This window comes from Emys orbicularis, chromosome 8, assembly GCF_028017835.1.
Source record: "Emys orbicularis isolate rEmyOrb1 chromosome 8, rEmyOrb1.hap1, whole genome shotgun sequence".
Lineage (NCBI taxonomy): Eukaryota > Metazoa > Chordata > Testudines > Emydidae > Emys > Emys orbicularis.
The window spans coordinates 3883446-3897262 of NC_088690.1; the positions used below are offsets into that span (position 1 = coordinate 3883446).

The 13817-nt window shown below is 48.5% G+C and overlaps 1 protein-coding gene across 1 annotated transcript; it reads left to right on the top strand.

The window, feature by feature from the left end:
- Positions 1–191: 191 nt before the first annotated feature.
- MMACHC (metabolism of cobalamin associated C) lies at positions 192–13329 on the top strand. The gene is made up of 4 exons (XM_065410063.1): positions 192–287; positions 8206–8400; positions 12108–12260; positions 13018–13329. Exons 1-4 carry the CDS (start codon positions 198–200, stop codon positions 13327–13329), a joined length of 750 nt encoding a protein of 249 aa, XP_065266135.1. The 5' UTR covers positions 192–197.
- Positions 13330–13817: the final 488 nt, after the last annotated feature.

Consider the following 13817-nt stretch of genomic DNA (forward strand, 5'->3'; position numbering starts at 1 on the left):
GCCCTCTGCAGACGCCGCTGCCCTTCGGCGCAGGGCACGATGGGATATGAGGCCTGTCTGCACGCACCGCGCGCAGCCATAGCGTGGGAGCAGGAGGAGGCGAGCCGCGGCGTGGGGGAAGGACTCTCTTTCCCATGATACTCCGCGCGCGCAGCCATGGCGGACGGGAGACTACATCTCCCGAGATCCCCCGCGCGATGGGCAGCATGGAGACAAGCGTCGCTGCGCTGGAGAGGCGGGTCCGCGGTTGCCTGTGCGACTTCGGCTTCGAGGTTTCTCCCCTCAAGGTATAAGCCGCGTGGCTGGGGCGGGGGGCTGCTATGGCCGCCAGGCTCCCGGGGTGGTGCCCACGTGGCCTGTGACATCATGCAGCTGTCACTGTGACATCACATGGGCACTGTGACATCATGCAGCTGCACTGTGACATTCCATCCCCACGCCAGCCAGTACGAGATGGGCGGCATCACGGCTCTGTTCGTGGGGCGGCGGGTGAACATGTTGTGTGATGATGGGGTGCTGCAGGCGCTTTGGGGTGAAGGGTCGCGGATGTATTCCAGACGTGGTGGTGTCATTGGCAGTTGCCAATGGGGAAAATAGTGTCTGTCCAGTGGATTTTGGGACAAGTGGATCACAGGGGTCCCGCACATGCTCTCTCCCCCCTCAGGCTGTATCCTGAAGTATAGTACAGACGCTCCCTGAGTTGTATGTTGGTGGCCTTGTATGGAAAGTATATGGTCTAATTACTTCTTCACTAGGGCCAGGTGCTGGAAAAGCTGGCATTGAAGTGATGAGCAAGATCTGGTAGGTTCTCACCCAGACATCTTCGTGTACTCCTGAGTCTGTAACTCTTCCTGAATTACATTCTGTTGGCCAGGACATCCAGACATCAACTGAGCTTGCCCCATATCTTGCTGCCTTTTATCCCTTCACTTATTCCCATTGATTATTTTCATCTCATTTCTGCTGTCACGCTGTTTAGACCACCTGGGAAGGTGAAGTGCCCAGTCACCTTCAAAACTGGCATGAGTGCCTTTCTATAAAGGGCCTGATCCTGCGAGAAGCTGGGTGTCTCTTGAAAGCTGTGTAGGTCCTTTGACTCCCAATGATATTAGTCCTACCATAGTGTAGTAGCAACCTGTCCCCTGGTGAGAGCTCCAAAGTGTATTGCATCTCCATCCTTTCAGATTATTTCCAAAACTGCCATGTTGTTCTTCAGAGTGCATCATGGGACAGCATTTTATTTGTAGCAGTTGATACTGGTGGGCTTCTGAGAAAGTATAATTTTTAAAATGTGTGGGAGGAAAAAATTCTCCATGTATGTTGTGAAAGGCGTAATCTTGTTGAAAGTACAAGGAAAGAAATAGGGAAACTAGCAGCTGAAAATTTCAGAGAAGTTGGCTGGAGAACCGCAAGAGCAGGAGATAAAAGTGGAGGAAAGTGTGAGAAGGGATTACATGACTTCACAGATAAGCTGCACAAAATGATACTAAACAGATAATTGACTTCTGCTGAGATTAACATCAAACTGTATTGTCTTGAAAGTTAAATATTGACAATAGTCAGGAAACTGACTACTGAAGAAGTAAAGTTTTTATTGACCTGAGAATTAAATATTAGCCCAGGCAAAGGTAAAACTAAGATTTGCCACCAAGGTCAGTGAATGTTGATCTTCACAGAGAGACAAAGTCATTATGTGCCAAGGTATGTACATTCTGAAAGCCTTCATCAGGAATCTCCCCATTGAAACTGTGAATTTCTTAAATGAAGCTTTTTTGTAAACTAACATTTTAGGAGAGATGAAGTTAGGTGACTGACAAATAAGACTATTGTTGACTGCTGACAAACCAATCTGTTAGGAAAAAGAACAAGGAGTACTTGTGGCACCTTGGAGACTAACAAATTTATTTGGGCCCAAACCCACTTCATCAGATGCATAGAGTGGAAAATACAGTAGAAAGATAGATATATATACAGAGAACATGAAAAGATGGGGGTTTCCTTAACAACTCTAACAAGACAAATCAATTAAAGTGTGTTATTATCAGCAGGAGGGAAAATCACTTTTGTAGTGGTAATCAGGATGGCCCATTTCAAACAGTTGACAAGAAGGTGTGAGTAACAGTAGGGGGGAAAATTAGCATGGGGAAATAGTTTTTAGTTTGTGTAATAACCCATCCACTCCCAGTCTTTATTCAGGCCTAATTTGATGGTGTCCAGTTTGCAAATTAATTCCAGTTCTGCAGTTTCTCATTGGAGTCTGGTTTTGAAGTTTTTTGTTAAAGAATTGCCACTTTTAGGTCTGTAATTGAGTGTCCGGGGTGGTTGAAGTGTTCTCTGACTGTTTTTTTTTTAATGTTATATTTCTTGACGTCTGATTTGTGTCCATTTGCATAGAGACTGTCCAGTTTGGCCAATGTACATGGCAGAGGGGCATTGCTGGCACATGATGGCATATATCACATTGGTAGATGTGCAGGTGAACGAGCCCCTGATGGCGTGGCTGATGTGATTAGGTTCTATGATGATGTCCCTTGAATAGATATGTGGACAGAATTGGCAACGGGCTTTGTTGCAAGGATAGGTTCCTGGGTTAGTGTTTTTGTTGTGTGGTGTGTGGTTGCTGGTGAGTACTTGCTTCAGGTTGGGGGGTTGTCTGTAAGCGAGGACTGATCTGTCTCCCAAGGTCTCTGAGAGTGAGGGATCGTCCTTCAGGATAGGTTGTAGATCCTTGATGATGCGCTGGAGAGGTTTTAGTTGGGGGCTGAAGGTGACAGCTAGTGACTCCTGGAAGCAGTGGCATGCCCCCCCTCTGGCTCCTACGGTAGGGGCAGCTAAGGGGCTCCGCACGCTGCTCCTGCCCCAAGCGCAGCCCCCGCAGCTCCCATTGGCCGGGAACCGCAACCAATGGGAGCTGCAGGGGCAGCGCCTGCAGACAGGGCAGCGCACAGAGCCGTCTGGCTGTGCCTCCGTGTAGGAGCCAGAGGGGGAACATGCCGCTGCTTCTGGGAGCTGCTTGAGGTAAGTGCTGCCCGGAGACTGCACCCCTGACCCCCTCCTGCATCCCAACCCCCTGCTCCAACCCTGATCCCCCTCCAACCCTCTAAACCCAGCCCGGAGCACCCTCCTGAACCCCCAGCCCCAACCCCGCCCCAGAGCCATCACCTCCAGCTAGAGGCCCCCTCCGCCCCTGCCCCAGCCCAGAGCCTACTCCTGCACCCCGAACTCCTCATTTCTGGCCCCACCCCAGATCCCGCACCCCCAGCTGGAGCCCTCACTCCCTCCCGTTCTTCAACCCCCAATTTCATGAGCATTCATGGCCCGCCATACAATTCCCATACCCAAATGTGGTCCTTGGGCCAAAAAGTTTGCCCACCCCTGATTTAAGGGCACCTCCTGAAATGTGCTGAGTGCCTCTTGAGAGGGTCCTTCACGTCCTTAGCTTGCACTGGCTTCAGTAGGATGACTAAACATGGACCCAGTCCCGCTTTCAGTAAAGCCAATGGAAGGAATCCTGCTGACTTCAGTGGGCATTGGAGCCTGTCTGTGGGAGTACTGATGCGGGCCCATAGCTATGAAGAGACAGTAGATGGCGCCGCCTCACCAGGGTTTTAGCACTGAACAGAAGAAATAGCTCTTTCTATCCCTATCACTAGGGTCAGAGGGACTGCTCCTGTAGCATCATAAGTTTGCAGGTCCTGGGCCTGACAGAATGCAGGAAATTGCACCTGGTATATCACAATATTTCTAGGGAACTTGGAGACGTTCCTTTGACAGAAAATAAATCCATACCCGTCCCTATCCCCACAGCCTTTTGCTTGGCACCTGCCCAGAAGTAATGATCCGCACATTGGAACCTACAGATACCTACAGAGAAGCATACTGCAGGGCTAATAATGCAGTTTTAATTTATTATTAATTATTATTATTGTTTTATTATTTATTTTATTATTGTAAAACCCCAAACATACAAGATGTCTGTGTGTGGGATGGTCCCCATTGCTCTTCCCTGGTGAAAAACCCCACATAGTATTTTAAAAAGATAGTCCTTCAAAAAGGATTTTAAGGGACAGTAAGAATACATTCCTCCAGGGCTTTGGAGCAGAGCCCGGAGCTGGAGCGCGGAGCAGCTCGGAGCAGTGGAGCTGCAGGTTTTTGCCTGGTGCTGGAGTGGAGCCGGGTCACAGCTCCAAAGCCCTGCATTCATCATACCATGTTATTTCTATACTAGTAGTTAAACTGGATCATGACTAATAACATGTGCAACCTCTTTTCAACACTGTGTAATAACGTGCAGACCAACTAATTATTTAAACCAGTGGTTCTCAACTGGGGTTACACATACCCCTGGGGGTACACAGAGGTCTTCCAGGGGTACATCAACTCATCTAGATACTCGCCTAGTTTTACAATAGGCAACATAAAAAACACTAGCAAAGTCGGTACAAACTAAAATTTCATACAGACAATGACTTGTTTATACTGGTCTATATACTATACGCTGAAATGTAAGTACAATATTTATATTCCAATTGATTTTATAATTATATGGTAAAAATCAGAAAGTAAGCAATTTTTCAGTAATAGTGGTTGTGACACTTTTGTATGTTTGTCTGATTTTGTAAGCAAGTAGTTTTTAAGTGAGGTGAAACTTGGGGGTATGCAAGACAAAGCAGACTCCTGAAAGGGGTACAGTCGTCTGGAAGGGTTGAGAGCCACTGATTTAAACAAAGGCCAAAACAAAACTGATCTCCGTTTTACTGGTGTCAGTCCGAGTCCATTGAAATCAATAGTTACTCCAGATCAGTGGTTCTCAACTTATTACACATTGTGGGCCAATGTGTTACCTGGGCTGTAGGGGCCTGGTGGCGTGGACCCCTGCTGTGCGGGGCCAGCCAGCTGCCTGCCCTAACCACCCCTCCATGTTTGTAATTGGTTTCTAAAATATAAAACCTAAATGTGGAACCATCTAGATCTTTAAGAGCAATCTCCATTACCCATTACAAAATTAAATGCTCAGTAACACTGCTGAAGCCGGCTGCCCTCACTCTGCCTCTCCCCCCCACACGCACACACAGGCAAGGATCAAGAGGTTATTGATTGTCTTGTTTCACCCACATAGTAGTTGTTGGGGGCATTTGATGCACTGATGAGGTACACCACATGTTGTAAGAGAGGCATATGTAGGACGCATAGACCTTGAAAGGTGTGTCATGGGGGGTATTTCTGAGCAGTAGAGATATGTCTGCAGGTTTTGCATCTGTCTCAGGTGCCGATGCTGCTTTGAGTTGGTGTGTCCTGGTCTCACACAGACTCTGGTTTCATGACTCATTACAACAATCTGTAACCTACCAGCCCTCCTTTGTCCTATAACTTCAGGCTGTTAATTGCCCACGTCATTTTAAGGCAACTCCCATCTTTTCATGGGCTGTATATTTATACATGCTTGCTGTATTTTTCACTCCATGCATCTGATGAAGTGTGTTATATCCCACAAAAGCTTATGCCCAAATAAATTTGTTAGTCTCTAAGGTGCCACAAGGATGACTCGTTTTTTACTTCATTTTAAGTAGTTTCTTGCATTATGTGTTAACCCCTTATGCTTAACAGCCGGTCCCACCTTATATTTAGTTGTGATACCCTGGCTTCCCTTTCCAGACCTGAAAAAAGGTCTGTGAAGCTTTCCACTAACAGAAACTGGTTCAGTAAAAGATACTACCTCACCTACCTTGTCTTGCTCATATCCTGGGACCAGCATGGCTACAACAACATTGCAAACATACATCAAATATTGATTATTTCAACCAGCCCAGATAGATGTTGGATCAATAGAAAAAGAACTACTGGGATGTTAATCGCCCTTATTCTGTTTGTTTTTAATTGTTAATTATCAGGATAAAAAATTAAAGCATAATTTCTCTTTTGGATCTGATATTATCCTGAGAGCACCATACAGGATTATAACCTCAACTATGACCTGATATACTAGAGGAAGCAAGAACTTTTTTTTGACCGTTTGTAGTAGGCTACGTTAATTCTGGAACAACCAAGAGCTTTATATGTAGAAAATGAAATATTAAGGCCTTTCCTAGCTAATCTCAGGATACAATCCTGGTCTGATGGCCCAAAGGAAACAAGGTCTTGTTAGAAGTGATTCTTCTAGCATTTGGAGCAGGATCTGATACCTTCCCACTTCCACAGAAAGACGAAGCAAAGTGAATGGAAGAAACAGGGAACAAAAAAGGCTCTAGCTACCGATTGAAAGAATGGTAGCATTGTGGCTCCTTTAAGATACAGTTCTTATATTTCTAGTGGCATCTTATTTCTTGATCTCAGCTGCAAAATCAACAACTTTTAGCTTCAACTATTTCAGCTGATTTTTCTGAAGTCTCAGTTCAGCATCTTAAACTGACTCAATTTCTGATTAAACAGTGGGACTGACTTTGTAAGGCAGCTAATTTACTGTACATTTCATTTTCTTTCTGGATCCTGATCCTGTGTGGTGCTGGGTACTTTCTACTCTCATTAGAGTCACTTTCACTCTTATTCAAAACTGCTCAGCACCTTACAGTTTCTAAAACCACTACACTTCCTTTTTAAATATTAGCCATGGCCTTTATGACCTCCTAAGGGCCAAACTGCAAGAAGAGAATAGAGTCACAGGGTCCTATACGAAAGAATAAACTTGCTATGTGTAATCAGGTTGTGTAATATGTTGTTTGTGTATTATGCTAGCATTTTTAGAGTTATTACCTGGCTGTGCTTAGCACTCTTGAGGCTGAGTCTCTGTTCTCCTGCTCATGTCTCCCTGCCTTCTTGGCTTGATCTGCCCCCTAATTTCTAATACTGTCAGCTGGGCTGCATTATGACCCATCCAGCCATGAAGGCAACTCTTGAAATCTGGGAGCATCATAATGTGTGTGATGCACCTAATGTTCCGCTGAGGGATTATTGTACTCTTGGGAGCATCATGTCATTTACCTTCACAAATAACTGTTTATGCCTGGAGAAGTAAAGCATGTGGCCTGTCATGTGATTGAACAGAAGTATCGATTTATTTCCAGCAGCCTGTCATGGCCCTTATGACATCACAAGGGGCAGGGCAGCTGTGTGTGAGCATGCTTATTTGATCCTTGTTTTAAAAAAAAAAAAAAAAAAAAAGGCCACCACCTCAACAAAAGGGATGGGCCACAGAAAACAAGGATCAACCAAACAATGGGGGACAAATAACAAAACACAAAACAAAAACAACCCCCCCACCACCACCACCACCCAACCAGGAACAGGAGTGAGATCACTGGGTCAAAATAAAGGATCCAGCGGGGACACCAGTCAGAGAATCCCAGATAGTGTCGACCACTACGGCTCCAAGAGAGAATCGAGAGGGGCCTTGGATTCCACTCAGAACGAACTCTGTCCCAGTGTGTGAATGGCAAAGTGCCGAGAAATATGCTCCACAGTCACTGACAACACCCCCATCCAGCCTCCCCCTGTGTTAGCGAGAATGATGTCAGAGAAGCATTTCTCATTATTTCTAGTAAACTGGCTTGGGGCAGAAATGGGTTGTGAACTCTTCAGCTCAGTGCTGTAATTTGTAATTTATCTCTGCCTCAGTTTCCCTATCTATAAAATAGTGATACTGATGCTCACCAGCCTCAGTGGGGGCCTTGTGAGGCTGAATTAATTGAAGCTTATAAAGCGCTTTGAGATCTTTAGAAGGAAAGTGCTACTGAAAGGCCAAGCATTATTATCATTTTATTATTCAGATGTAGTAAGCTGCTGGACCCTTGTCTTGAGTGATGAATAATTGTGGGGAGGAGGGGAGCAGAGAAGACATCATTGCCAGGCATTTATATCAAGGATCTGATTTGCATTGGCAGGTCTGGCTGGTGAGATTTTTCATGTACCTGTTTCTATGGCAGGGCTAGCCAAAGTGCAGTATAGGGCTCAGTGCCACATAAGGCCATCCTTTTTTTTGTTTTATATGTGGAGGTGACCATAGACAGTAAACCCCGACATGCAATGCTCCCTCTTGATTTGAATGGAAGGCAGTGCATTCTGGGAGCTGTAGCCTGGACAGGCTGCACAGTCTGTATTACATATGAAGATAGCCGCAGCCTCCTTCATGTTATGAAATTCTGCGCAGCCACGGTAGGACAAAATCTAGGGGTCTTTGTTCTAATGGATGTTTGTCTTTATTTGCTGAAGGTTGGGTGGTACAATGCTGTTCTTCAGCCGTCCTTTCACCTCCGATACTCCGAGGACACCCTGGCATTCATTGTCCTCAGCACCCCCTCAATGTTTGACAGAGCCTTTAAACCCTTTGTGGACAAACAGCTGCTGAAAAAAATCAATGACCCAGTGGATCAATGCGTTTCTTATCATCTGTCACTCGTGAAGGAGGTAAGAACCTTTGAAAACAGTGTCCTCTTGCTAATGAGTGTGCGACCTAGTGGCTAGAGTGGGAGACTGGGAGTCAGAACCCTTGGGTTTATTTCTGTTTCCTGGCTGTGTCCGTGAATGTGGGAAGTCACTTATCCTCTCCGTGCCTCAGTTTCTCAATCTGTAAAATGGCAGTAATGCTATTGGCCTATTTTATGGGCAGAGAGTTTGTGACTGAGGTTTTTTTAAGTGCTTTGGGATCATCGGATGAAAGATGCCGTGTAAGTGCACAGTATTATTCATGCTGCCAGGCTCACGGTTAGAGTACCCAACAGGGTGTCGATTTCCTTTTCTCTCACACACAGCCTCTTTTATCATTATACCCTTGGTATGTACATGGTGCTCTATGGGCATGGATTAAAAACACAGAGCTGTTGTTGGATGGGTTCCGGGGTTGGGGTGATGTGTTCGCCAGGTCATACAGAAGGTCAACGTGGGTCTGCCCCACCATAAGGGGAATGGACCTGAAGGAGTGATGAGTGAAAGCCTCAAAAAGCTCAAGGCAGTAGTCAGACATCAGAGAGAGGAGGATATGGCTGACAACTGACGCAAGCCTCGATCTGTGCTTTGGTGGAGGCTGCACCTCAGTGCTGGAGCTGAGTCATGGGGCTGGATGCCCTTGTCCTTGTGGTACCAGAATCCAGCAGGGCATTTGGGGCCTGATCCAAAGCCCATTGGAAGTCTTTCCACTGACCAGAGGCGGATTAAGGTTTCCTGGGGCCCTGGGCCAGAGCAAGTGGGGTCCTCTCCCGACCCCTTCCTCCTGCAGCCCCACCCACAGCCCCACCCTTTTCTGCTCCTTCCCCGGGGCCTGCCCCTGTTCCACCCAGGGTCCCCCCATTCCACCCTCCCCCCTGCAGCCTGCAACCCCTTTTGCTCCTTTCTGCCCCAAGACCAGAGAAGCTCTGTCCCCGCGCCACGGCCCCGGGGTCACTGTGGCTCCAGTCCTAGGGCCGTGGTGGGGATCCGGGTCCTGGAGCTTCCCCTACCGCCCCCCGTGCTTGTGTGGGGGACTAGGGTTGGGGTGCTGGGGCTTCTCCTGTCCCACCCACCTGGTGCTTCTGCCTGAGAGCAGGGTCGGTTGTGGGGGCCTGCTCTGCTGCCCCGCGGCTTCTGCCAGGGACGGGTGGAGTGGGGGCTGCTGTGCGGGGGCTCCCTCTACCCTACAGTTTCTGCTGGGGACAGGTGGGGGCCACTGGGGGAGCTTCCCCCATCCTGTAGTTTGGGACGGGGTCCGGGCATGGGGTCTTCCCCCGCCGGCCCAGCCCTGCTGCTGGGGAGTGGGGTCGGGGCGCGGGGACTTCCCCCACCCGGCCCTGCTGCTCAGTGGGGTTGAGGCAAGGGGGCAGTCACCTGCCTGGTAGCCAGGGCTCTGGGCTTCCGCCACCCTGGGCACGGGCCCTTTCTTCTCAGTGGCTAATCCACCACTGCCACCAACTGCACTGAACTTTGGAACAGATTGTCCTGCTGAACAGATCATAGATTCATATTCATGCAAGTATGTATATAAATAAATATCTCACTAAATACAGAAGGGAGCTTGCTGACAGAGAGGTCATCAGAGCCTTTATTTCTACTTCTATGACCACTGCAAACCTGAATCGAGACACTGTAAATCAGGGGTGGGCAAACTATGGCCCGCGGGCCAGATCCAGCCCACCAGCCATTTTAATTCGGCCCTTGAGCTCCCGCTGGGGAGCGGAGTCTGGGGCTTCTCCCACTCCGGTGCTCAGGCCGAGGAGCAGGGTTGGGGGCTGCTCCACGCGGATCCCGGAAGCAGCGGCATGTCTCCCCTCCGGCTCCTACGTGTAGGGGCAGCCAGGGGGCTCCACACACTGCCCCGTCCCAAGTGGGGCCAGAAACTGTGGCCAATGGGAGCTGCAGAGGCGGCACCTGCGGACGGGGCAGCGCGCAGCAGAGCCACCATGGGGGAGACATGCCGCTGCTTCCAGGAGCCGCTTGAGGTAAGCACCGCCCAGAACTTGCATCCCTGAGCCACCCCTTTGCGCCCCTGCCCCAGCCCTGATCCCCCTCTGAAACCCTCAGTCCCAGCCCAGAGCACCCTCCTGCACCCCAATCCCCTCAACCCCAGCCTCACTCCAGAGCCCGCACCCCAACCCCAATTTCATGAGCATTCATGGCCCACCGTACAATTTCTATACCCAGATGTGGCCCTCGGGCCAAAAAGTTTGCCCACTCATGCTGTAAATCCTCAAAACTGCATAGGAGTTTTTGGTAGTGGTGATACCCCACGTGACGACTTTAGAGATCATGGTGTGACAGAAGATTTCAGGATGGAGACTTACCAAAAAAAATTAAAACTTCCTCGCTGAATATCTCCATTAATCAGACTGCATTGGCTATTCACTGGTATCTTTAAATGTAATTCAGTGATACAGTGCTGGAACACTGTGTAATCCTTAAAAAGCAACAGAGGGTCCTGTGGCACCTTTAAGACTAACAGAAGTATTGGGAGCATAAGCTTTCGTGGGTAAGAACCTCACTTCTTCAGATGCAAGTCTGAAGTCTGTGTAATCCTTGTGTCTCCGAAATCCTCCATTTCTGGGTGGCTAGCGTCTCCCCTGCGGGAGCTGACTTCCTTTCAGGTGAGCTCAGGGATTTAGGTTGTAGTTCTGCCTGCAATTCCCTGTGATCACCTTAGCAAGTCTGACTTGAGTCCAGCACCTGCAGACCTGATCTCTGAGGGCAATGACTGTGTTAATCAGTGACCGGCCAGCCTCAATAAAGCACAGAAGTTGATCAGAACAAAAGCATTACAGAGAAAATAGATGATAGAACAAATGGCTTACACACATGCTTACCAGGTATTTACCACATAAGACCTTGGTAGGTTTCAAAGTACTAAGTTCAAACCTTTCTGCAGGATCTGTCCTTTGTCACATGTCAGTTCTTGGATATAGTCAGAGTGACCCCTCAGGTTGGTCACATTATACAATTCTCATGTCTTTGTTTGCTAGCCGCCCTTAATCAGTTAAACCAGGATATGCCATTCCCCGGTGGGTGGGGTCTCTCTCGATTTGTTTCCCTGTCCAAGGATTTGCATTAATTACCCTCCAGTGATTTTAGTTCCTGTAGGAAAAACCAGCCCGTACAGGTACGTATTTATAAAGCTAATACAGTCTTTGAGTATTCTGATTCTACAGCTCAGTTCACAGGTTGATAGTTCACTCGTGCTTATGTGATGTCCCCCCACCCATTACTGCGTTGCTTGTCCTGTTTTAAAGAAGACATTAATCCCATCGTGCCGGCTGGTTACAATTCAAGGTCAGAGGGGAAACTGAGACATAAATATCTTTTCATTACAATAAATCAGAAGTTTCCCAGTTCTCCAGTGTCCACTAGATGTACTGAGTTCTATCTTGGGAAAGGAAGAGAGGAGGGACATGCCAAAAAACTCCCTTATAAGGGAATGAAACTCATTCATAATGCACCTTTCACTGCAGGGTCAAGGCGCTTAGTATCTGGAAACTAAGGATCACTCAGAAGTCATGTTCGGAACAGGGCCTGATCCTGCAAGCCCATTGATTAGAAAGAGGGAGTTCAGTAGCCAGCTGAGGGAGGGAGCTTCAAACCCATTCCCCGTATCTCCAATGTGTCTGTAGCCAACACTTTTCAGTACTTCTGAGCTGATGCTTTTCTTCCTCCAGAGTCTCCCTGACCAGAGGGTGGACATCATCTATGATTATGAGATCCTGCCAAACCGGAAGCCCAAGTTTCTGGCCCAGACAGCTGCCCATGTGGCTGGAGCAGCATATTACTACCAGAGGAAGGATGTGAGGTGTGATCCCTGGGGAGAAAAGGTGAGCTACAAACCATAGCCCAAGAGTCCCTCGGGAGCAACTGAATGTAAAACTTTTGTTGGTTCACTGATTCCTTCTTCAGGGAACTCGTGAGGTGTAAATGTGGCAGTTATTTGAAGTGTGTCTGCCAAGGAGTCGGGAATTCTTTGGAGTGGTACAATGGGCATAACTAGGTGAGGAGAGATGAAATTGAGCAGAGGAAAATGTAGGCTAAATAGGAGGGGAAATGTCCTGATCAATGAGATTTATTAACTTCTAAGGGAAGAGGTGGAAGACCAATTGCCTGGGACATCTAAATCTAGCCTAGACAAAAGCACAGGCAAATGTAGCATAGGGAAAAATCCTGGCTGAGGACAGGCAAAATGGGCTAGAGAACCAAACAGGCCTTTTCCATTTCTCTGGGCCAAATCCTGCAATCCTTACTCAGGCAAAACTTGCACTGCGTTCAGTTTTTATTTTGGAAGTTTAACAAGAGGCTCCCGAGATCCCCCTTCCAGCACATCATATTTGGGGGTGTGAGGGAGAGGGGTGCATGTGCATGCAGGTGTGTGAACCAGATAAGGGGAATCTAATATAATAATGTTTCAGAGTCTAAGGTCAGGAGGGAATTCCTCTTTCTTCTCAGACAGCACCGCATCACTTGGCCATGTGCATTAGAGGTTCTCTCAAAGTTCCAGAGACTAGGCACTGCTAGAGACAGGCCAACCCTTAGATATAGAACAGCACGCCTCATACCAGTTCTCTTTCTTCTTTTCAGAAGATCTATGGTGTTTGTATCCATCCCCGGTACGGAGGCTGGTTTGCTATCCGAGGTCTCCTCATATTCCCAGATGTTCAGGTGCCATTCCTGGAGCAGGTTGCCCCTGTTGATTGTGTGGCCTCGGAGGAGAAGCGAATAGAGCTGCTGGAGAAATTCAATTTCCACTGGCGGGACTGGAGCTATAGGGACATCATTGAAGTGAAGGAACGGTACTCGGAGGAGCAGAAAGCCTACTTTGGAGCTCCTCCAGCAGAGAGATTCAAACTGCTAGAGCTGCAGGGAGTTGTCCAGAGAAGTGTGTACTGCTGAGTAACACGGTTCCGAGTGCGGGGCAGGGAATGAACAGAGTGCCCTCATCCTCCATAGCAGTTATGAAGGGGTGGCAGATCCCACATGAATCAGTACTGGGTTTACAATGGCACCATGGTGCTGTGCCCCAGCCTGGCACAGCCCGCTCCACTTTTGCTGCGCCTGGAGCAGCTGGCTTCTCTCTCCTCCCCCCCCAGCTCCTCCCTCCACCGCTCGCTCCTCTCGGCCCACTGAGGGGTCCTTTCTGCCCCCGTCACCAGCAGGCTGCTGCCGGCAGAGCCAGGGGCAGAGAGGAGCCCTCAGCTGCTGCCGCTCCAGCTGGGCCAGTGACCATCCACTTCGGGCTCCCCAGGAGCGGGGCCTGCCTCTCCCTGCCACTCTGCAGAAGCGACCGTCTTGGGAAGTTGGAGGCTGCCTCTCCCCCCCACTCATGCAAGGAAATGCCTCCTCAACCACAAGCACCATCAGTGCCAGGTGGGTAGGGCTGG

What these genes read in the sequence shown, in the direction of transcription:
- MMACHC (XM_065410063.1), top strand. Translation starts at nt 198, where the DNA reads ATGGGCAGCATGGAGACAAGCGTCGCTGCGCTGGAGAGGCGGGTCCGC. An exon ending in ATCTGTCACTCGTGAAGGAG is followed by an intron (nt 8,401 to 12,107) that starts GTAAGAACCTTT and finishes TTCTTCCTCCAG; the next exon opens with AGTCTCCCTGACCAGAGGGT. An exon ending in GTGATCCCTGGGGAGAAAAG is followed by an intron (nt 12,261 to 13,017) that starts GTGAGCTACAAA and finishes TCTTCTTTTCAG; the next exon opens with AAGATCTATGGTGTTTGTAT.